At 43.0% G+C, this 23,171-nt stretch overlaps 1 protein-coding gene across 5 annotated transcripts in view; it reads right to left on the bottom strand.

The window, feature by feature from the left end:
- Positions 1–23,171, bottom strand: part of SPECC1 (sperm antigen with calponin homology and coiled-coil domains 1) — an 81,691-nt gene that overhangs the window by 32,983 nt on the left and 25,537 nt on the right. Inside the window, exon 1 of one of the 5 annotated variants that reach the window (XM_058037389.1) lies at positions 16,067–16,153. The exons of the other annotated variants lie outside the window; for them this stretch is intronic. Coding sequence (XP_057893372.1) covers positions 16,067–16,106 — 40 coding nt within the window. The 5' untranslated portion in view covers positions 16,107–16,153. Of the gene's footprint in view, positions 1–16,066; positions 16,154–23,171 lie in introns of those variants that run through there. 5 annotated transcript variants of the gene reach the window in all.

Genomic DNA, 23,171 nt, shown 5'->3' with positions numbered 1-23,171 from the left:
TACAAATGATCAGAGATGTTCAGAGATGTTCTGAGGGGTGATTTAAAGCCTTCTGTGTGTCCTGGGCTTTTATTCAACCTGAAAGGGTTTTCTGCCTTTCACACAAAATTTTATGACAAAATCAAGTCCTCTGAAAAACTTTTAATGCCCAAACCAGTTCAATAACATGACTGTCAACTGGTCAGTACATGACTAAGCAGTATTCCATAAATAGTGGGTGGTATTCTGTACATTGCAATAAATAATGAGGCAATTACACATTAGTACAAATTGCTTGGCACTACGGAAACCACCTTTTCCTAGGAGATGTGCTGCACCTGTAGTGATGCCAGCATGTTTCTAATCACCACCAGATGACAACTGCAACATGATCCTGAGCAGTGGAAGACATATACATAAGGATAACAATTAATGATATTTAACTGGGATTATCTGTACTCCACCAGCTTGCCAACCTGTGCAGGCTTTGAGCTTACTCAATGTGCCTCCTGTGTTTTGCAAGACTCCACGCTCTGCTGACTTGTTCTGTCATAAATCACAAGGCATTTGCTATCCATCAATAACCATTAACCAACTTGGTTTTTTTAACATAGAAAGACTTACATACTTTCCTCATTCCACTCCCCACAGGCACCACATGATACTAAAAAGTCACCAAAAAAAAACTTCTAAGCACATATGTTGATCACAAAACACCAAATCAAGTATAAACACCACTTTAAAGTCTATTTTATGGGCAAGCCCCCTGTGAATGACCTTGGAATTGAGCAGTGCAGTGGTTGCCAATGACTGCCAAGCCACAACCCGAGGCTCCAGAGGCAGGAGCTGCACTGAGGGCTGTGCAAGTCCCCCTGGTGACCTGGTTGAGTGGCCCCCAGTCTGTGATGGGCTGTGGGACACTCCAGACAGACACGTGCCTCCCACTGCTGCATCCAACACAGCCCTGATTTATGCTGCTGCTTTCAGGGGCTGGGAGCACACACAGCTTCACTGCCTGGCCAGTGCTGCTGGTTTTGAGCAGGGAAGAGAAAAACACCCAGCCCAGAATCTCAGTGGAGGTCACCTCACACTGCGCTCCTCACCTGGGTGCCCAGTCAGAACTTCTCAATTTTCAGTCGTGAGGCATTAACCCAGAACAATACACAGAGCTTATAATTCCCCAAGTGCTGTAAAATTACCAGCTATTTAACTCAAATACTCTAAAACACATAATTAAGTTTAAGCTACAGGACAGGGAAGCAGAGAGAAATGAGACACCTCACCCAAGGTCACACTAAATCAGGATCAGGACCAGGGTTTGTACCCTGCTGTGCAGCTTTCCATGCACCACTTGCTGCCAGGGAGCACTCCCTGACTTCCCACCGGTGTCAAAAGCCAAAGTATCAGTTTAATGAGATAAAAGTTGACCCCTTGAGATGATCTTTTGGCTTTTTAATCCCATTCTCAACACAACCACAATGTTTCTCACAGAAGCATCAGGATTACACCTCAGTTTTTTCCACATCATGATCCATTTCTGATCTGAGCTCTCAGCAGCTTCCACAGGGACATCCATAACCAGCAGAAAATGGACTATGGAATAGAGGAAAACATTTCCCAATCCTCCAAGGTGAAGCACACAGGATTGTTGCTCAGAGGTAACATCCAATGTAATTACAGTGGTAGCAGGGTAAGGGGATGTAGGAGACAAACATTTTACCAGTCACAGGGGACATGTGTGACATTATGGAATGAAGATTCAATACATTTATCTGGTTTTACATTTCATGTGCACTGAGATAACACATATCACTGCAGTAAAGCACCAGCCCTGAATTTACATTTATTTTACTTGACCCTTAATTATACTAACAGTTCAAACACCTGCCTTCCCCAGTCCCAGAGCAGAGGAATAATCTCACTTGGGAAGTGACAACATTTGACTACTAAACACCTTTGAAAATGTTTTAATTTCTGCCTTGAATCTATTTTTTAGAACTGGAGTCAATACAAAATTATTTGCCTCTGGCCTTTGTCCCATTTGTGTCCCACAACCTGCCCTTTTCTTAATCCTTCCTTCCATCAACATATTAATAACCCAAAGGTTAATGCCATGGCCTTCTGCTGTTCCACAGTGGAGTTAACAGGGAATGTTCCATTTACTACCTTATTCCTCAATTTTAATCCTGTCATCTCTTAAGCAAACAACAATAAAAACACATTGTTTCCTTCAACATATTCAAAATTCCACATCAGTAATTCACTGTTCCATGGTTGCAGTAGGTACCAAGCCTCCTGCACCATCGATGTAATTTAAGCACTGATCACTCACAAAGCATTTCAGTCATGTAGGACTAAAGCATGGAGACAGATGCAGCTTTGGTGTGATGTTTTGAAACAATGGATACCTTATTTGAATTGCAAGGGCAGGATAACCAACAAGAACTAAAAGAAAGCTATTCATAGCACGCTGCAATGTTCCAGTCATACATTTCAGAAAGGCAAACTGTTGCCTGCAGACAAGTTTGTCCTCTCACGAGGGATGGTAAAGCTCTCTCATTCCAGCTCCTGCTTTTGCAACAGATCAGCAATTTCACTGTCCCGTGTCTGTCATCCCTAAATCCTCCTCAGAAAGGACAGTGCAACAAGAGATTACAAAAAGAAATTAAGGACTAACTACTCAAAGCCTCCCTGAAAGCAGAAGACAGAGGTGGTTCTGTCATTCTGGAATTCTGTTCTCACATGCCAGGATGTTTTAATAAAATTTCCCATCTGAACAGAACTCCTGAGCCTCAGATAGAAAAGGTTCCTTGAGGGAAAGGTCAGTATAAATCAAATGGGCTGGAAATCTTTAGCACCATGGCTAAGTAAAGGGAATATTAACAGCCCACTCTTGTACACCAAATAAAAAGAATTATTAAACCACCCCACACAATTTCACTGTGCTCTAGCACTTGTGGTTTACTTGAAATATGTCCTTCTTATCAATTCTGGCTTTCAGCTCATCCTCTGGCTGTGACTTCAGAGAGCACTTCCTGAGGCTTTGCCAGGATGTGCTGAGGATCCAGAGCAGCACCAGGAACACACAGCAACAGCCAGGCAAGGCAGGCAGGTACCCTGTGCTCAGCCTTGCTTGGGAAAGCTCCTGACACCACTTTCAGTTTCTCAGTAAAACAAACCTGCCTCACAGGAGTATCTTAATTTCACCTGGTTTATGACACCTGGTCTAGGACACCAAAACACAGATGTCTAGTGCCATTTCAGATGACCTTTAGGTATATTTAAAATACCTTCACTGCACTCTAAGATTTGGCAGCACCTGTAGGAGACTGGTCCCTTGCTCCAGAGGCAGACAGAGTAGCTGGGATGTCTGAAGACACCTGGAGTGCCACCAGACATTGAACTGAACAGTCAGACTTTCCTCACAGATTTACAAACCAATGTTAGAAGGCAGATAACAGCAGCTTTTTTGTGCTACATTGAGAATTCCTCCAGCACCCTAGTAACCACCTTTAGCTAATTTCCAGCTCCACAATGAATGATTTAGCACAATGGATTAATATGGGATTCATGACATCATCAATGTGAATTTAGTCACAGCCAAGTCACAAAAGATGGCATTAGCTTGGAGTCACCAACCACACTCTCGGCTGACTCACTGATAAACCAGCACATGTTACAGGGAGCCTGGACGTGTTCTCTGACTTCTTTTGTCAACTCAGAGTAAAGTTTTAAAGAACCTAATTAACTTGGTGCTCAAAATCCATTTTTCAAAAGCAGATAAGCCACTAAGACCTGAAAGCTTAAGTGAAAGCCCAGGGGACTTGGCAGATCCCTTTCACCCTGTCCCAGCATTGATCCTGAGATTGATACTGAGACTGATGAGGAGCCAGTGAGGGATGTCCTTGGGGAAATGGTGACTGTAGAGCACAGAGGAAGGATTGCTGTACACTTGACTCCTTTAAAGTACTTTTTCATTAAAAGGTTTCAGTACACATCTGTTTCATTGAATCACCCTATTTTTTCCTGCCTTTTCCCCCCTCCTCTGTTTAAAGCAAATTAAACAGTTAAAAAACAACTTCCCTGCTGACCAGAGATCTTCTGATACCCAAATTAACAGGAAACCCACTGACACATTTCACAGTGGCATGAGGAAAAGCAAACATTGAGAAGTAAGGCAGATAGAACAGCAGCCTTTACCTGCACTGCTGGGCTACTTCACACAACACCTACAAAGACAAAATCCCTGCACGTTCTGCCACACTGCTTAACCCCCTATCCCTAAACCTCTGGGAATGGTAGGACAGCTTGGTAACAAATACTGAAGGGATGCACACAAGTAAATCAAGCCATGAGGAAGATTTGAATCTTCTTGGGAGCTGAAATGTGAGTGGGACTGGATGCAAAAGGCTGGAATTTCAAAGAGATGCAGGTGGCAAGAGACATCACCCAGCACTTAGCGATATTTTCAAAACTGCTTGAGCTGATTAGAACTTCATATTTGAGAGTGAAATGGCTGAAACTTCTGCTCCACCACCAGCTTAGGCAAAAGTCAGGATAAAGAATGGCACTATTGTACTGTGCAAAGTATCATGGCTTGATCTGCTTGGTACACAAAGGGAATGAGCTGAAGGGGTTCCATTATTCCATAACAACAGCACTGGATACTCCTTTGAATAAATCTCAAAAACTCAGAGGAGCACACCATTTTCCATCTCTTTCAGGGTAGTCCTAGAGAAAGACAGTGCTCTCTGCTACCTGGTCTTTATGCAGCAGCAAACAAAGCAAAGCAAGGCTTGGCCAGTCGTGGCTTTTCCGAATTAATCAGTCTGTTTGCAGAGTGTTAGTCACAGAGCCAACACCTTCACAGGTCAGCACCTCCTTGGGAAGGTTCACTTGTACTCCACCTAGCTTTACAAAAACACAAGGAGATGGCCCCAGAACAACAAATGTGGTTTTGATAATCCAGCACTAATTATATATTGAAGCTTCAGCTCCAATAAGGCCTTTTACTCACTTAGCAAATGCAGACTAGGAGTAATTAAAACATTAGCTTTTTTCCTGAATCATTTAATGGCCTGTTGGTCTGTCTGGCCTCCCTGATTGCATTGTCTGTGGAACAGGCACAATATGCAACAGCAGGAAAGAGCTAAAAGGCTTAATGCAAAGATTTTGATCTATGTAATCATGGTGGAGAGTGTAGGAAAGCAACTCAGGTACTGATATTTGAGATGGAGGATAAGAGTAAGACCAAAGAGAAATAAAAATTACAAAGTACTAGGGAACAACAGATGTCTGTACTGAAAAAGCTACACTAGAAAAGAAAAAGCAGCAACAAGCATCTTGATCTGAGTAATTCCTAATTTAAGACTACAGACCCCTGACATTTGAGCTGACTACTTGGTAAAGATTGGCTGATTTTTTTACTTATAAATACTAGTCTAGAGATCTAGAGTGCAAAAAGCACCCAAGAAAAAGCACTTTTGGTAATTTAAAGACAAAGTCATGACACAACTACTTGCCAGTGGTTTAAATTTGCAGATCAACTATTGGTAGGACATTCTTTTCAAGGGTGGCCACCAGCAGAGACTCTCCCATGGCAGGAATGTAACCCAATAGTAGAGATGACCTTATAGTTGAACACCACCATTTAGTTCAAATTTTAGCATCTAAACAAGTACTAAGAATCCAGAAAAGGCCCCAGTAAGTTTTATAGTGGTTTTAAAAGAGAAAAATGTCTGCTGCACAATTAAGGAATGATCACACACATTTTATTTTCAGCTTGTTGGATTCACCTGATCAATAGCTCTGTCGTTTTCTCCTTGCAGAGAAAGTCACATTTAATTCTTCCAGAAAAGTGTTAAAATGAAAATAGAAAAAGATCAACTCTACTCAGTATCTGGGGGTTCCAAGCTCAGCACAGCCACAAGAACTGAATTTCAATTTCACTTTGTCACAGCTCAATTCTATTACAGTGGAAACAAGGTCGCATTCAGAAGGTAAATGAGAGGAGATCTGATCAAAACCCTGTTCACAAAGTCTCATTGTGAATTTCAGCTGACTTTTTCTGCTCTTTATGGGCCTGTTCACAGACAATTCCTCTCTGAATAACAGCAAGAGTAGTTAAAATCTCTTTACCCTGAGAGACTTGCCAGTGTCCAACAAAAGAGTCCCTCTGAACATTTCTGATGCTGTTTACTTGAGTTTCATGAAAGTTTTTAAACTGAAAATGAAAACTCAAGCTTGGATATCCCTGCTTTGAGTAAAAGCACAAAAGTACAGAAGTACAAAAGCAGTGCAGGCTCTACTGTAAGAGGCCACTTTTCCTCCCAAAGATCCATCAGAAAAGTGAATTGGCTGAGCTGAGGGACAGGAACTGCTCTGTGCATGCCCAATCTTTGCTGCCACAAACACAAACTTCTCTTTCTGATCTGCTCAAGAGCCAAAGAGCACCCAAGGGGCTCCACTGCTCCATGAGGCTCCGGCACAAAGATAATCATGAGGTGCTGCTGTGCTCACCCCCAAAATGAGGGACACAAACCCCATGGAATTACCAACATAACTGGGGTGGAATCTACCCCTGAGCTGCTTTGGATTTCTGGAGTACCCAGCAACCTGGCATAACAAACACTGAGCCATCCAAAGCAAATGTTCAGGGAAATTCTATATCCTGCACTTGCTGGAATATCCCTATGGTAAACTCAACATTACTTTTTTTGGAGCTGTTAATAACACTGGGCCTGCCAAAAACTTTAGTCACCTCCAAGTTATACCCCTTGCCTAACCCCCACAAAAGAATGAGTAAAACTTTCAATTAATGTGTAGCATTATCTCAGAATTAATCTGGTAAAAGTTACAGAAATAGAGAATTCTCCCTTTTTAAAATGAAGTACCCCTACTTGCTGGTTTTAATGCGAATTTGTAATTTCCACAACCATCATAGCTCATTATTAAAAAAAATACATAATTTTTATATTCCTTAAAGGGGGCTTGACTCTATATACTTCTGACATAAGCACACCAAAATTATTGGGATTTCTGTGTACTATGACACTTCCTGATTTTGTTTGTTCTGGAACATTTCCTGCCTATGCACCTGTAAAAACAAGATAGGATCAGGTATAATCATCTCATATCTACAGCTAAATCAATTTTAAGCCAAACTGTATTCTGGTAGTTTTTTAGACAGCTGTTAAAAAAGAAAATCCATAAATATTAATTTTTCTCTGAAGAGGGACAAAATCACTGGTGTTTCACTGAAACAAAGGATTTTTTGTTTGATATGGTTGGTAAGTCTGGAGTTTCCTTTGTTTTCCTACCTGTTAAATCTGAGGCTTCTGCTTTCCAGAAGGCTTTTATAACAAATGCTGTGGGGAACATCCTTGGAGTTAATAACACATCCCCCAGAATGTGCTGTTCAGAAAAAGCAGGGATTTGCTTGAAGTTAAAGCAGAGAAATAATTTTTCAACTCCTATGGCTGTACTAGGAATATTCCTGAGATAAATGACCACTGGCTACACTAAGAATCCCAGGGTTTTCCTTGATTCTAGCTTGCAGACAAGGAGATGATTCTGCTCAGCTCAGAAAGCAGCTTCCAGCTAATCTAGCCCAGAAGTCCTTCACTCAGCCATTGCTGGGTTAACATGGTGATAAAACAGCTGTTCTTCCACTTCTGGAAAATACAATTATAATGGATAAAATACCAGTGCTGAGTGTTTTGAGAAGTACAGGAAATTAAAAAGCAAACAAAACTAACCAACCCTAAATCCAACCATAGCAACTCACTTAGCAGTGGCTGTCAGTACTTGTGCTCCTCCGTGCACAGTGGTTGTCACAACTGAATGTGATCTGTGGCTCCAGTTAATGAAGGACTGTTCTAAAACCTCCTGGTCCAAGAATCCAGCTGGAGGGAACAGTGAGAACCCTGCTCCTGCTCCTTCCAGACAAGTCAGGCGCTGTGGATCACTCTAAGCATCAAAATCTGATATTTCCCCACAAGCACAAAGGATAACCAAACATTGTAAGAGGGGAAATGTTTAATATCCAACACTTTCACAATTAGCAGGTAATTTACTCAACCTGTTTAATTGTTCAGGAGACCATGCTATGGACTGAACCTGGAACTGACAGAGATACCTGCATGGGGCTTCATCACACTTCTATTTCTTTGTAAAGAATGCTCTAATTCCTTGTCCTTCCCATTGAGCAGAGCCATCACAGAGGAAAAGAAGCTGAAAATGCCTCTCCAAGCACTGGTGTGGGGTGCTCTGGGTCAGGAATCCATGATCCCAACCCTCTAGCTCAGGAATGCTGCCCCACACTTGGCCAAAAGAACTTCTGTCCTCATGAATTCCCAAATCCTGCTAATCCAGAAAGACAGGGGAAAGGGATCACAAATGGAAACATGAAAGGAGGCTTCTCTTCCTTCCCTGAAAAGGCAGAACTTGAAAGCTAGAAGCTTATTTTTTAAAATTGTTTGCTTAATGCTTAATAACCAGTTTGCATTGCACTGGTGTTACAACTGCCTTTTGTTTACTGAAATGTGATGGCCACATAATAAACCCAGTTTTATTGTCGTTTCCAGCCTGCTTCTGTGAGGGGGTGGGGAAAGGACTCCAGTTCAGTCTCCACAGCTCATCCAGAGCTTTAGCTCAGCCCAGCACAGAGCTAAGAACAGCCAATACTGGGAGCTGGGCTGAAATCATCAGAACTATCAACACAGGATGAGACACATCAGGAAAAGAAATGAGACACAAGGGGAGAGGAGAAAGCTCATAACATAATGAGATATTTATCTATAAAACATTGCCCACTTCAAAGCAGGAAGAGCTTGAACTCCTTGGTTTAAAAAAAAGAGAGCTTTTAATTAAAAGATCAGTCAAAGATTTTCCACAGTCAAGCAGCCTCAAAGAAACTATGTGTGGAGGAGGCTGAGAGTAATTCTTAACATGATTAGTCCATTCTTCAAACTCAACAAGGTTTTATGAAAGCATTTCTCAAGACCTAGAAGATAAGGATTGTGGAAATATAGTCAGCCTCTCAAAGAGAGGATCTTCCCTTCTGACACCTCCATCCTGATCAGCTTTTGCCCTGAAAAGCCTTGAAAAACATATTTAGAGCTCTGTGCCTCTCACCTTGTGGCAAAATGAATTGTAATCCTAGGATCTATGGCTTTGGGTTAAGCAAAGTTACTGCCATGGACTTGAGGAGGCCTGGCTTGAAATATTTCTGTGCATTGCTCTAGTCAGCTGAAAACTGAGGCTGTATGAGCACGCAGCCCTCCTTTAGACAGAGGACTAAAAGCTTTTGAAGGTTTAAATGAATTGCACCACTTTTCTGGAGCACTCTTTCCATCCAAGGAATGTTTCCAAACTGGGATGGACATGACACCACCACCTTATCCCCTCCCAGCATTACAGCTGACACCACAGGCTCTGGGGAACAAGACTTTGAACCACTTCCCTTTGGTCAAAGAATTTCAAATGCTTTTTCTTTTCTGAAAAAAAAAAAAAAAAAACGGAATTTTGACAATTTAGCCTTAAATAAGAAAAAAATGCAAGGTTTTCTAGAGGCTGCAATTTAGCAACTATTGCACATTCTTGCAGAGACAACAGCAGGGCTATTGCACTCTGAGGGAGCTTTCCCAGCAGAGAATTACCAGTCCTGGAATGACTCCTGTTCATGGAACCTCATCCCCTCTTACCAGCTGTTAATTATGACTAATGAACCTCATGCTGAGGTGGTTCTGTTCTGCACAAGCACAGGGCATTACCTCTGTTTTATTCCAGGAATCATAAGCATTTTTGTCTATGAGAATAAGTATTCAGTTATACTTTTGAAGGTCTTTCCTGTATTGCAGAGAACACAGTTCCTGCCAACAAATTTATCATTATCCACACCCTTGTGGAAACAACTCCTATAAAAGGGATTATATGAACATAATTATTTGGTATCACAAGGATTTCTACATCTTCAGTATAAATGCTGCAATGGCAAAATGCAGAAGATCTTTAGGGTGTGAAAAATACAGAAGAATATCCTCCAGATGCAGAGAAGAAGCCACCTTTGCATTCCACATATTTCAGACTAATTAAAACAGATTTCTATCCTGAGTACAGGATGGGATTTCTTAATTCAGTTGGGGAAGAAATAAAAGTCATCCAACATAAGTTAAATGTGTCAGAGGATTAACTGCACCCTGCCCCTAAAGCCACTTTCATTCCATACATTAATAAATATGATTTCATTGAGGTTGCTGGTAAAATTCTTATTGCCTGAGTAGCAATGATTTTTAACACTTAGCACCAAAGCATCCATCAGGGCAGGAATGTGAGAGGAACAGAACTCTGCTCATGGGATGTGGACATATTTGCTTTGCTCCTAACATTTTTCCTAAGCAACTGAATAAATTTCAACCAAGATACAAAACCTACAGAGCTGGTGACAAATGAAAAATATTTGTCCTGGTTTCAGCCAACACATCCCTTACACATGCTCAGAACTAAACCCTGAAAAATCAAGTCAGCCCTTTGCTTTCCCAAGAGTGCATTTTTCCAGTGATGAATATGAAATTTGCCTGTAAGAACTTCAAATGTAAATTTTGCTGCTGATAAAAATACAGGGCTTGTTAGCTGTTTGCTCCAGAGCCTGATGAGAAGGGCAGGAAGCTGCAGCTCTGATGTAATTTATAGCCTGAGAGAACCAACCCATGACCACACAGCACACAAGGGCAGAGTGCTCTGCCTCAGAACATGCAATCCATACCTATTGATGCTTGTGGAAAAACAATTCATGAAATATAATAGATGGAACATTCCAAAGAGATCTGTGAACACAAGCCTGCTTTGGATTACAGGAAGAAAAACGTTGATGCATGGAAAATCTAACAGCATCTATTACCATCATCATAGATCTCAGTTTTAGATCATCTTCAATCATCACGCTCAAATTGCTTGGAGATGGGACAGTAATAGAAAATAATGAAAATATCAATATTTGTCTCTCTTCTACTGTCAGTCTGCAAGAATCACAGAAAAATCAAATTAAGTTCTCCTCAAGCAGTGCAGTACAAACAAAATCAGAGAAGTACTCTTGCCTCAGTTTTAGAATCTCATGTTGTTTTGAAAGCTACATTCCCTGTGGAAATCAGATTTTATGAAGAGTAAATTAGTAAAATTGGGGAGGAATTGAAAAGAGAAAAAAATAAGACAGATTACTTTGCTGAAATACTGGTAGAAGGCCCAGAACACAGGACTGCTTCCAAATAAACTCCTCAGTACCTCCAGGGCTCTGGCAGCTCTCAGGGGGAAGACCAAGGGGCAATACATGCTCAGGTTTCTTTGGCCAGCTTTACAACTTCAAGATCTTGAGGAGCCAAACATATCCCAAAGAAAAAGAAGTAAACTTCTCTTTCTCCAAGGCCAGCATTATTCCCTTCTCCTTCCACCCTTTTCCCTCTTTCAAGTAATTTAATGCTGTGTCAGAGCCACAACCATCCCCTGGCTGTTCCCTTGTCACTCTGCAGCTGTCAAGCACATTAACTAAACTAATGAAACAATCATCAAGAAAATTAGCTTTTACATTTATTATCATGTTAGATCTATCACTGGTAGGTCCTAAACCACCACCAGCACTGGGGCAAAAACACAATGCAGAGCTCTGGACCTACAGGACAAGTTCTTGCTGACCAGCTCATTCAACAGGATTCCCAGAAACTCCCTCCTTTATCCAAAAATGGCTTTGTTTTGCTGATGGAAATCAATCTGACACAAAATGCTTAAACCACATCCTGCTGCCTGCCATGCCCTAAAAGTTCTTCTTGTAAAAGCTGTCATCCTGCCCATGGAGAAAGCACTCCCACTCAGACATCCTCCCAGCCAGGGCAGAAAACTGCTGGGAAGGCCCTGCGGTGTAGGAGAGCTTATTGATGATCTTTTGCACTAATTTAGTTCTCATTAGCCCTTCAACCTGGAATCAGGGGACCTCAAATTATCACTGAGCAGTGCCTCAGATAATTCCAGAGGTAAGTTACTCACACTCATGACTAAATTCCTCTAGGAGGTCACTCCAGACTGTGACAGTGGTTGTTCCCATTTCACTGCCACTGACTGATGTGTCTGTCAGTCCTCCTGAAATGATTTCATCATGTCAGCCCTGTCAAGTCACCTCACGAGACCCATCAACAGAGCTGGCCCTCACTGGCCTTGAAGAAAAAGCTTAAGTCAAGTAAAAATTACTCTCCAGGGGGAAATAAAGTTCTTCAATACCAGTTTAATCAGCAGTGTGTTACTACTCTGAAAAATGAGAGCATTTGTAAACCCCCCATGCAAGAATGACTTGTGGGAGGAAGAGGTGACTAAGGAATTAAACTATCCAGTGGAGAGCAAATTGTGGTTTGTTGGCTCCACTGGGAACAAAAGGTCTGTGGCTGGCTGCCCGAGCTGCAAGAGGACATGACTTGCAGTCGGTATTTCCATGAAAGCTGTTATGTGATTCATTAGCTTTGCTGGCCCCTCTCCCCTCCCTCCCTTCCCCCCACACCATCATTAAACTCATCTGGTCTCTCGAGCTCTTGCTTGGCAGAAATGGTGTTCTGACATCCAGCAGAGTTAAAATGAACGGCTCCCATGTTTGGGAGAAAAAGGAGGGAGACTAAAGAGAGCACCCAGGAAAGATCTGACTACACACCCTGAAAACAAGGAACAGAAATGACAAGAACATGTATTCCTACAAAAGCATTTATCTTGAAAGTCTCCTGTGTTTTACACTGAAAAATCCCTTCCTCAAACTCAAATGAAGCCAGCCCTGGGCCAGGACAAAACAGACATAAGAAAACAGATCAATACTGACTCAGTGCAAGCACTGACACTTGATATTCTCATCCAAGCCATGTAAGCATGTTTTACAAATAAACACAATCCCAAAAAAAGCCTAACCCTTGGATAACCCCACCCATCACCTTGTTCCAACAGGAGAAGTTAACATTTCCCATTCAAGCGATTCTTTCAGGAAAGTTTTTGTGGGTATTGAGTCATTTTTTTTCCACCTCTTCCCAAAGATATTCATCATCCATCACCTGCAGATGTTTGGAGGATAAACAACCCCCCCATCACCGTGTCAACCAGTGTCAAAGAACATCAGTGCTCCTGTTCAGAAATAACAGGAGGCCTCCCTGTTTCCAAGGCAAACTATGTTTGAAAGGCTTTCTCCCAATAAATACTGTGCACTGGATAATTCTGGATTCTTCCATAGCTCCCAGGAAATGTTCCAGCTATTCCACAGGTGCTCTGGCCTCTGTTTGTATACACTGTTTCCTTTAGCTTGGGCAGTCAGTTTCAAAAGCAGAAAACCGATTCTGCTGACAAACTGCTGCAATATTCACTCGCCTTTCACATAATTTTCTGTATTACTTTAGAGGTGTTTTCATTCTAAAACCTCCACTGGTTTTAAAAATATGAATATTCAGAGCACTGGGGAAGCCAGTGACTTGCAAGGAGCAGAGTTTTGGCAAAGAATTGATGCAAACTTGGGCCACTCACCACAAAGTTCTCACAAATGACTGTAAAGCTGTTTAAAGTAAGTTTTAAATTAGAAGCTAGGAAAAGCCTATAGAATTTAATGTTATTACAAGCAATCCTCTCAAATCCTTGTTAGACACTCTTAGGAAGATGGGGATTAATTTGAGATGATACTGGGCTGTTAGGGTCTTGTCTTCTGTTCCAAACATTCCCATCAGACACCAGCAGTGGATTTTATTTCCTGTCTTCTCCTCACCACAGTCCCTTGCCCTATCAGTCCCAGTTCTTTGATTTTCCTGTATTAATGTGTTAACCTTCAACTGCTCAGCTTGGAGGCAATAATTTCCTTCCTGTTCCTGGACAGCACTGAGCAGCCCACCCACAATTTACACTTAATAGGAAAACCCATTAAAGTTCATAATACTCTTGTAAATATGTGAAAATCAGTATTTTACTTGAAATGATAACCTATATCATAACAGGATCAGATTTTTAAAGGCTTCGGTGCCCACTGACACCAAGAGGAGGAAGAGAGCTGCCCCCAGCACCCCAAAATGGTAAGTTTGGGGTGAAAGACTTAGAGATGAGCCATAAGATGTCCATAAAGTTTCCTAAGAAGGTAGAAAAGGTAACCCTGAATGTCATGCTCAGGGAACAGTCAAATGGGTTGTCTGTCACTAAAGCTGGTTCATGAGCTAGATCTATAAAGCAACTCATTCCTGGGGTTTAGTCTGGTTTTTCCAAACACAAGCTTAAAAATACCACAGTTGTTCAAGGAGTTGGTGCTCCTGAATGAGAGCTGAGTTAAGTTCACTCAAGCAGAAACAGAGCTCAGAGATACTACGAGTATCACTTTCTGATGTGAGAAGCAGGTTTTTGCATCCAGCTGTCAAAAACACAAACTCTGAGCTCCAAAGCCAGAGCTCTCACACACAATAAGGACTATGTTGTCAGATTTTTTTCTTTTTGTCAGCAGGAATGTTCCTCTTTCATGGTTAAACATTGGCGTTGTGAACACATAGTTCAAGACAGAACACTGGTTTTCAGCTTTACTCATACCTTATGTACAGTGAGGACTTTCAAACAAGACCAAGTACAGTCTACACTTAAAAACTGAGAACAGTTTAAAAACTGCTTAGGTGCAACACAAGCATAACTCTTTCCACTTCAATAAAAAAATAAATCAAGAGAAAACAAAGGATGAAAGAGATTTTTCAAACCCACAAGGGGTCTGAACAATCATTTATCATCTGTGTTAACAGAAATAAGCTGTTCAAAATGGCCCTGCAAAATCAGAGTCCGTTTGCTCCAGCTGATCAGAAGTCAGCAGTGTCTCCCCAGGCCATTATCCAGCTCTCCCTTAGTTTATTATCAGTCCTACCCCTCCTAAATAACACTTTTAGCTCCAGCAAAACTTCGCTGCCTGGCAGCGGCCAGAGGATTTCAGGGGCTGGGGATGTCGGCAGCCACATTCTCCAGCCTAAAGTTTAACTTTCCCTTAGGGCAGCATTTCTTCTGGTGACTGGGTACTGGCAGCTTTTGTGTTCTTCATTAGCCCGGTGATTAACATAGTGCTAGAGAGTTCTCACTACACCTCGCTGCTGTTCCAGCACTCGCTGGCAGATCTGTCGTGAGATCCCCGAGCAGCAATGCAGCCCTGGCTGACAATTCCAGAGATCAGGTACATTTGTATTTGCTCTTAGAACAATACCTACATATCGACCCGAAGTCATAGAAACCCCTGCTCAAGCAATAAATACTTTATTGGGATTTTGTGAATGGAATTCCCATGGCAACAGCAAGAAACAGAGTGCCAGGAAATACAACTGATTGTGGTTTTATGTGTGTTAGAGGGTTCTAAATTCGGAAAGAAACTGACAAATAAACAGTAGAAAATAGTGGACCTACGGGTTTTCCACCTCACTCAGCATTTGAGAAACAAGCAAAATAAATGAGAAGGCGAGCGAAGCAGCTCTACGGCATCAGGAACAAATTAGCAGCGGTGCTGGTGTACGGTGCAGACATTTGGCACACGGGAATGCGATCTACCTGATACCAGCTCTCAGCTTTCTATGAAATCTGCTCCTGATTAACATGCAGAGCACTACACTTCTGAAAGGACAATGGTGGGAGACCTTCCACAAAGGCATCATTTTAAATTCTAAGGCCTGGAAAATTTCAGGCCTCAGGCCACGAACAATGGTGAAGGCTAACACAGCCAAGCTGCAGATCCTGACAAGTTCTATGCACATCACTACATTGGCTTTGGAACTTTTTAGCTGCATCATGCAGACCATGCCAAGAAAAAGAAAAAAATCTGTCAGCGAACACGGTCCCACCCTTGCAGGCATTCTGCTCCAAAGGATTCCTTTCAGAAGAGCTCCCGTGAGGACGGTGCTGTGATCTCAGGTACGGAAGGGCAATAAAGCGCATTTACAAGGCAAACAGCAGCAGTGTCCCCGCAGGTTGGAAGCCACCGGCATTCGCTGTGACAGCAGCCCCGAGCCGCCTCAGCCCCGAGAACAAAACGCCATCCCCGCGGTGCCGCCGCCCCGCCGCCCGCACACACCTTGCTCGTGCTCCTCCGCCCTGCCCGGCTGGTTCCCCATCTCCTCCGGCCGCCCGGCTCCTCCCGAGCCCCCTCAGGCCGCCGCAGCCCCGCTCATGCCCGGTGCGGGCGCGGAGCCGCCTCTGGCCGTGCCCGGCTCGGGCAGCCCCGGCGGGGAGCGCGTCCCGAGCTGCTGCTGGCGGCCGAGCCGCGCTGCGGCCCCGCCGAGGCGGCTGCGGCGCCGCCTCCTCCCTCAGCCGGCCCCGCTCCGGGCCGGGCTGGGCGGCAGCGAGCGGGGCAGCGCCGGGGGACACCCAGCGGCCGCCGCGGGAGCTGCAGCTCCGGCCGGGCCGCGGCTCCGGGAGGGAGCGACGCCCCAGCACCGCCTCGATGCTCCCTCAGAACCGCCTCGATGCTCCCTCAGAACCGCCTCGATGCTCCCTCAGAACCGCCTCGATGCTCCCCCCGCACCGCCTGGAGCGGAGCCTCCCTGTCCTGGATCAGCCGTGGCGGAAAGGGGAACACCATGGAGCCCGTCCCGTATCGGTGTTTCTAAGCGAAACGCGGCTGAAGGTGAAGGAGGGCAGAGGGACCCTCAGCAGAGACCTGAGGAGACAAATGTCTCCAAAGCAAAGCCAACATTAATTTTTAGCCAGTTCCATCATGCTTAGCATGGAGCAAACAGACCCTGCCCACAGATCTAACTACACTGCTGAGCACAGCACTGACATGTCTGGGCAAGGGCAGCTCCAAACTGTCATAAAAATGAGGGGACCCAATTTCAGAGATGCTCAGCGTCTCGTGAAAACATAGATACCCAAGGGATGCTGAAATGGAGACTGGACTCCTCTGTAAACCTGACCGTGGTTGTGAGCATGAGCCCTTTCTGACAAGTGCCATCCATCAGATCTGCTCTGATATCCTCTGGGGCTATTCCTGGGTCAGCCAAGCACCCCCAGCTGCTCTCAGCCTCCACTGGTGCTGAGAACAGCACAGCAGGCTCACATCCCTATTATATTAAACAATATACAGCATTCAATGAATACTGTTGAAATCTATTTCTCTTTATTGATGTAAGGATGTGGTATTTGATTCCTAAAAGTCTATTACAGTGATTTCCAAATTTCCCTTTATGCCAATAAAACAACAATCAAACCTGACAGCCACTAGCACATCTAGACTTGCAGCCACAAACTGGAGCAGATTTCACACCACATCTCTATCATCAATAATTTTGCATGTGACTGGCACTGCAAGAGCAGCTGCATAGGACAGGCCCACCCAGAGGCTCACCAACAGCACATCTTTCCAAAAAATCAAGATGCTCCACACTCATGGAGCCCTGATGTACATGGGAAGCAAGGATACTGAATGACTCCAGTGATCAGTTTCCATCACGTGGATAATTAACAGAATCCTCTTGAGTGTTGGTTTCAACAAGAGGGTTAAAAACAAATTCAGAAATAATAAACTAGTGTGTCTCCTAGGCTCAAAACAGCCTGAAAAATAAAACATGGAGAATTAATCTATCTAGTTGTGAATCCATCACTTCAGATAAAGTATCTGGAGACCATTCAATATAATAGAAGCAGAATTTTGCTAATATTTCAGTACAATAGGATGAGTTCATTGTCAGTCTTCAGCTTTCCATTGTTCTTCCTCTGACACTTTATAGATGAAGTGAAAAGTTTTCATACAGCTGTCTTTATCTGGATGACATTAAACAACTCCTGTCTACTTCTGTCTTGTGACATGTCAAACACAAAACGCTTTGTTTAATGAATAAGCCATCAAAAAGGAATCAGTGACAGTACATTCTTTCTCTAAAAGTCATCTTATGATCTCTTAAGTCTGGTATCTTACTGTGGTGGGTACTCAGCCTGCCCTTTCCAAGGTACAGATGCAATCTTCCTCCAAAATGCAGTTAGAATGTATCTCCCACAGAGATTTTCTTCCACTATAGACTACAGTGTGACTTCTGCTTTCCTTCAACAGGACTCACCTGAGGGGCTGCATGAGCTGTGAGAGCCTGTTGGGCTGATAAATCCTGAAGCTGAGCATTTATTACTTCATCACCTGCTTTCTATTTCTGTAATCACAAAAGGGAATAGCCTAACAAGGTCCCAGTGCAGCGTTGGTGCAAGCCTGGAGCAATTATAAAATGTAATCACTGACTCAGAGCACCCACACCTGAAATCTGAGCACTGGAGGAGAGTCAGGACTGGAAGAACCAATCTGTTATTTTTGACAGTGGCACGAAATATAAATCAGAACATTCTAACACCATGATAAGGAGAATGATGTCAGGCCAAAGACTTCTAGCCCAGTCCAAAATGAAAGGTAAAGCACAAATTTTTAAATACAGCTACAGCCTGAGCAGGAGGTGTAGATAAGAGATTACTGCTTATGGAGCTTGCAGCTCAAGCTGAGGAAAAAGGAGTAGCAGCAAGCATGAGATGGGGACCAGGTAACAAATCACAACAAAAGCATCTTTAGGCAACTACTTGTTATCTGAGCATTTTGCATTACTTTCCCTTCCTCTTCAGTAATAAAGGTACAAAAACAAATGAATGCATTTCAACTCTACAAAGTCTCTTCCTAAGCATGAAGCTTGACTCATCCCCTTGCTCTTTGTAGAAATGCCAATAAAACTTCACAAACACTCCTTTCCTATATAGTGAGAATGGGAGTTAATTACTGAAGGTGTGATGTACATAATTCTTTCCACTCCCTAGTCAAATGACAGGACTTGCTTGCCAGGCATAACTTTCTTTGCATCCTACTCACAACACAGCAAATGAACGAGTGGAATTTCTGTTCAAATTGTAATCCATGCTCATGAGAACGAGTGTGAAGGTGCCACCAAACCTCAGATTTGCAGTGGCCAGGTAGGTGACAGTCTCTCCAGAAGGCTGAATTCTAAGTTGCAGATATTAAACTGAATGGGCCCTAAGTGTGGACACCAGAACCATCAGAGTTCACACTATTACACTCTTCTCTTCCATTAATGCTGAAGATTTTACGAGCACCGATACATAAGTAGCAGGGAAATAAATCTTCAGAATCTGTGCATCATTCCCAATAGCGGACCTCAAAGGATCAGAAATATAACATCTAGAGCTGAACTCCAGATGAACAAAAGCATTTTTTAACCATGCTAGAAACAATTTTTTTGTAATGAAGATACTTGGTGAGGTCACAGTTCATGGCACAGAAGCACAGCCTTCCAGGAACCCATCTGAGATGGAGCTGTCAATCCCTCCCCTCTTGTTCTACACTACTAAAATCTAATATAATCCAAAAGCTGCTGGAAAAAAAAAAAAAAACAGTGGAAAAAAAATACTACAAGGAATGCCAAGCCCTCCCCGATCTGCATACTTGTCAGACCAGGCCAGCTTTGCGTTCCTTTCCTTCTCCCTCCCATTCTTTAAGTGCAAACACAATGGCCCTGTGCCAAGGCATTCTGGCTGCAATAGATTTAGGCCCAGAGAATTTGTGTTAAGGATCCTTTCTCTTCAAACCAGCTGAAGGAAAGCTGATAATTAACCCAGGGCAGGTAATCAGAGCAGGGTTGTGTTGACTTTGCTGAACAACTTCAGTAAAGAAACCTGGAAAGAAATGAAAACAAGCTGGGAGATCCGAGATTTGTGCTATTTCTGGAGCATCCAGACATGCTCCCCTCTCTGTTCAGGTGTCCCTAGAAAAGCTTTTGGGATCACCACATCTCCCTTATAGCTGTAATGAATCCTCCCTATACATGTTGCCTTGAGCCAATTAACTGTCAACAATTTAATGAGTTAAGTCATTGCAGCCTTCAGGACTCAGCATTTCAGTGTCCCCACCACACACTGAATCCTCTGAGCTGGCTCAGCTCCCGGAGGGGCTCACGTGTGCCAACAAAGTCATTCTCAGGGAACAGCCACAGAAAAGGGGCTTTTTCACAGGTGGTTTTAACAAGAGGCTGAATGCAGAATCTCAGAATGTGTTAACAGAGATTCATCACAGGACATGTAAATTCTGCAGTAGATTAGGACAGCAAGAAAAATTGAAAAGGGTACATTCTGCAGACAGTGCTGTCAGCAGAAGTTAATTCCTACTTGTTTAATAATGCAAGATGACTGCAGCCAGCCTGTGAATGCCTCTCAAAAAGCCTGTTATCCATAACAGGATCAGGTATCAGAAATCCTACCAGACAGCCTCTAAATGCATTGGTCTCACTATACTGCCAGTTATCAAAGAGGAAAAAGATGCCTGGAGAACAGTCATGTGAAGCAGCCCCCATTCCCAGACGTTCCAGAATGCACAACTGCCCATGGCTTACAGAGGGAAAGAGCAAAGCTTCAAAGAACATGAAAAACAACACAGCAATAAATATAATACAAGAATATTTTCAGCAAAGGCATCAGCAATCAACAACTGTATTTGCAAGCTGTGCCAAGAAAAAAAATCCTTGTAAGAAGCAGTAAGAGAAACTTGACAAGTAGCAGCCATAACCTAAATCTGGAATGCCAAATTTGATCTGCCTCAAATCTTTAGCTTTCCCTTCAGAGGACAGTGGGTGAAATCTTCTAAACTGGTGCTGAAACTCAGTCTGACTACTTGACACCTGGGGAAATCACACACAGAGGAAACATTTTGCTAAGGGATGCCAGGAGGGTTCAGGTTCATGGTTGTAGCAATATGTTAAAATCCTAGCAGATATTTATAGATGTGTGTAGATGTCAATATGCATAGCCAGCTGCATGCAGAGCTCTGGATGTAAATGCAGACACATTTCCACTGCTTTGCATGCTAAATTCCTGCAGCACTTCTTGCCAATTTGAATGACAGCCTGACAAAGCAATATCTTGAGTCCTCTTTTCCTTTTTATACCACTTTTGGATATAGAATAATTATGCAAGAGCTGTGTCTTGTACCTGGAAGGGGGAGTAAAATGCAAGTGGCTTTCCAGATGAGGTTTTGAAGCATATTTAGAGCTCCTGGGAAAGCCCAGATGAGCTCAGCCATTTGCAGTGGAGCCTGGTGGAACAGAACATACCGATCTCATTAGTGTCCCTCACACTTGGCACCATCGTTCACAAGGAAAACGAGACAGTAACGAGCCTGAATGCAAAGTGCAGCCACCTCTCCCAGACCTATAGCAGTGCTTTGATGTGGCAGATCACAAAAAGCAGGCGCTGTCAAAAGCTGATGTATGGCAGAGTAAAAGGACCCCAAGGTCAGAGAGCTGTCCTTCAACAGAAATCACTTTCCTTTTTCCTGTCCTAATTGGGGTGCATTAGCATCTTATGAACTGCTAAACTGTCAGATTATTTTTTTTTCACAAGGATTTTTTTCTTTTTTAAAGAAAGCTTTTAAATAAAAAGATACTTCCTTGAATTTTCTGGCCATGGAAGGAAAGCTTCTGGTCTGGATTAGCTTCACATTAACCTAAATTTTTACCCCACATCACAAGCAGAGAAGTTGGCTGAGAGAAGACAAATTTGATAGAGTCCCTATATTACTATCAAATAGCAAGCTGAAAATGACAATTCTCTGAACATGCAGGAATCTCTGAAATCTGTAGCATGGCACATTTTCGATTTTGCTGGGAAAGAAGCATATCTAATGAGTGCTATGTGCAATAAAACCACACACCAGCCTCCCCTCTGGAATCAGCCACAGGTGAACAAGTCTCACCAGGGATATTCAAACTTTCCCAGCACTAACACCAGAGCTGGCAGGGACCAGTTGGCCTCATTTAGTTAAAGCCTTTCTTTTCTGAATACCAGCACTATCTACACAGAAAAGCTGCAAGCAGCTGTTTCAGAGAGAAATCAAGACTTTTCTTTTCACATAAACTGCATGAAAAAACAATGATGGACAAATGGAGGAATGGTATGTGCTCTACCAGCACTAGGAAGGAATTGAAGATACACAGGTATCACATTTAGTCACTGGGACATTAACTGGCAGGAATGTGAATGACAAATCACAGAAAAACTCATCAAAGCAGAGCCCCTCCTTACTGAAGATTGTTCAACCCAAACTGTGCCACAACAGAACATAAGCCTCAGGCCCTTCTATAGTTTTCCCTGATTTTGCCAAATCTCTTGGTATTTTTGTTTCCCTATTTAATTTGCAGGGTTTATTACAGCAGCCTGTGTTGCAGAGCAGCTTCATTTCCAATGCTGGCAATGTTCCATTCTGGGATTAGCAGCTTTTGTCCAGGTAACCTGCAGAGTTCAGAGCCTCGACATGAGATGCTGAGGAGATAATTGAAACTCTTAATATCTTTGAGCTTCCCTCCTCTGTGCTCCTGGATTGGCACCATCTCCAGCCTTGGATGTGAATCAACTCAGCAGGAACACACAGAAAGCAACAGGTTTTTGTTATTTTGGCTGAAAATTCAGGCCAAGTATTGACTTTCCCATTTTATGCAGAGTAATAAATGGTAATTTCTGATGGAGCAGGGGGTGACACAGCAGGCCACTCCTCACAGTCCTGCTGGCATCTTGGCTTCTCCCAGCCCCCAAAGATGTAGCACCTGTCTCCTGCTTTGGCCTTTAGAAAAAACTTGAGCTTGTCAGTAAAATAGCCAGAATTTCTATAAATGCTAAGGTAGGTGATAATAACATTGTTATTGACAGTTTCCTATTGTTTCTGAGGCAAATCATGTCTAAAGAGATTTAGCCTTTATTTAGCTATAAAAAAATAAGCTGATGAAGCAGCCTGAGAAAAAGTACAGCTATCTCTTAATTACATTTCAGGGATAACTGATACCTCATACTGGAGCTGGCAGCACTTGATATAAAAATCAATATATTTGTGAGAAATGGGAAGGGCTGAAATAGTCTCAGTGCTTTTGGATGATGTGTGACTGGACTGTGCCATGCCCACATCCTGGCTATGTCCAGACTCTTTTTGGTTCCTGTCCAACCTGACAGATAATAGCAGCTGCCACTGAAATCACATCAAAGCAGCACAGGAACATGATTAACCCAGACAGCCTCCAGGGAAGACTCAGAAAGTGCTTGAACTGGGAGTTTGTATGGAATTCTGAGTTCTGAATGACAGAACTCAGAGCAAGGATTTGGAATGACTTCCAGGCTCTATTGAGAAAGTAATTTCATCTGCCTGAACCTCA

This window comes from Melospiza georgiana, chromosome 19, assembly GCF_028018845.1.
Source record: "Melospiza georgiana isolate bMelGeo1 chromosome 19, bMelGeo1.pri, whole genome shotgun sequence".
Lineage (NCBI taxonomy): Eukaryota > Metazoa > Chordata > Aves > Passeriformes > Passerellidae > Melospiza > Melospiza georgiana.
This window is presented reverse-complemented; position numbering and strand designations above follow the sequence as displayed.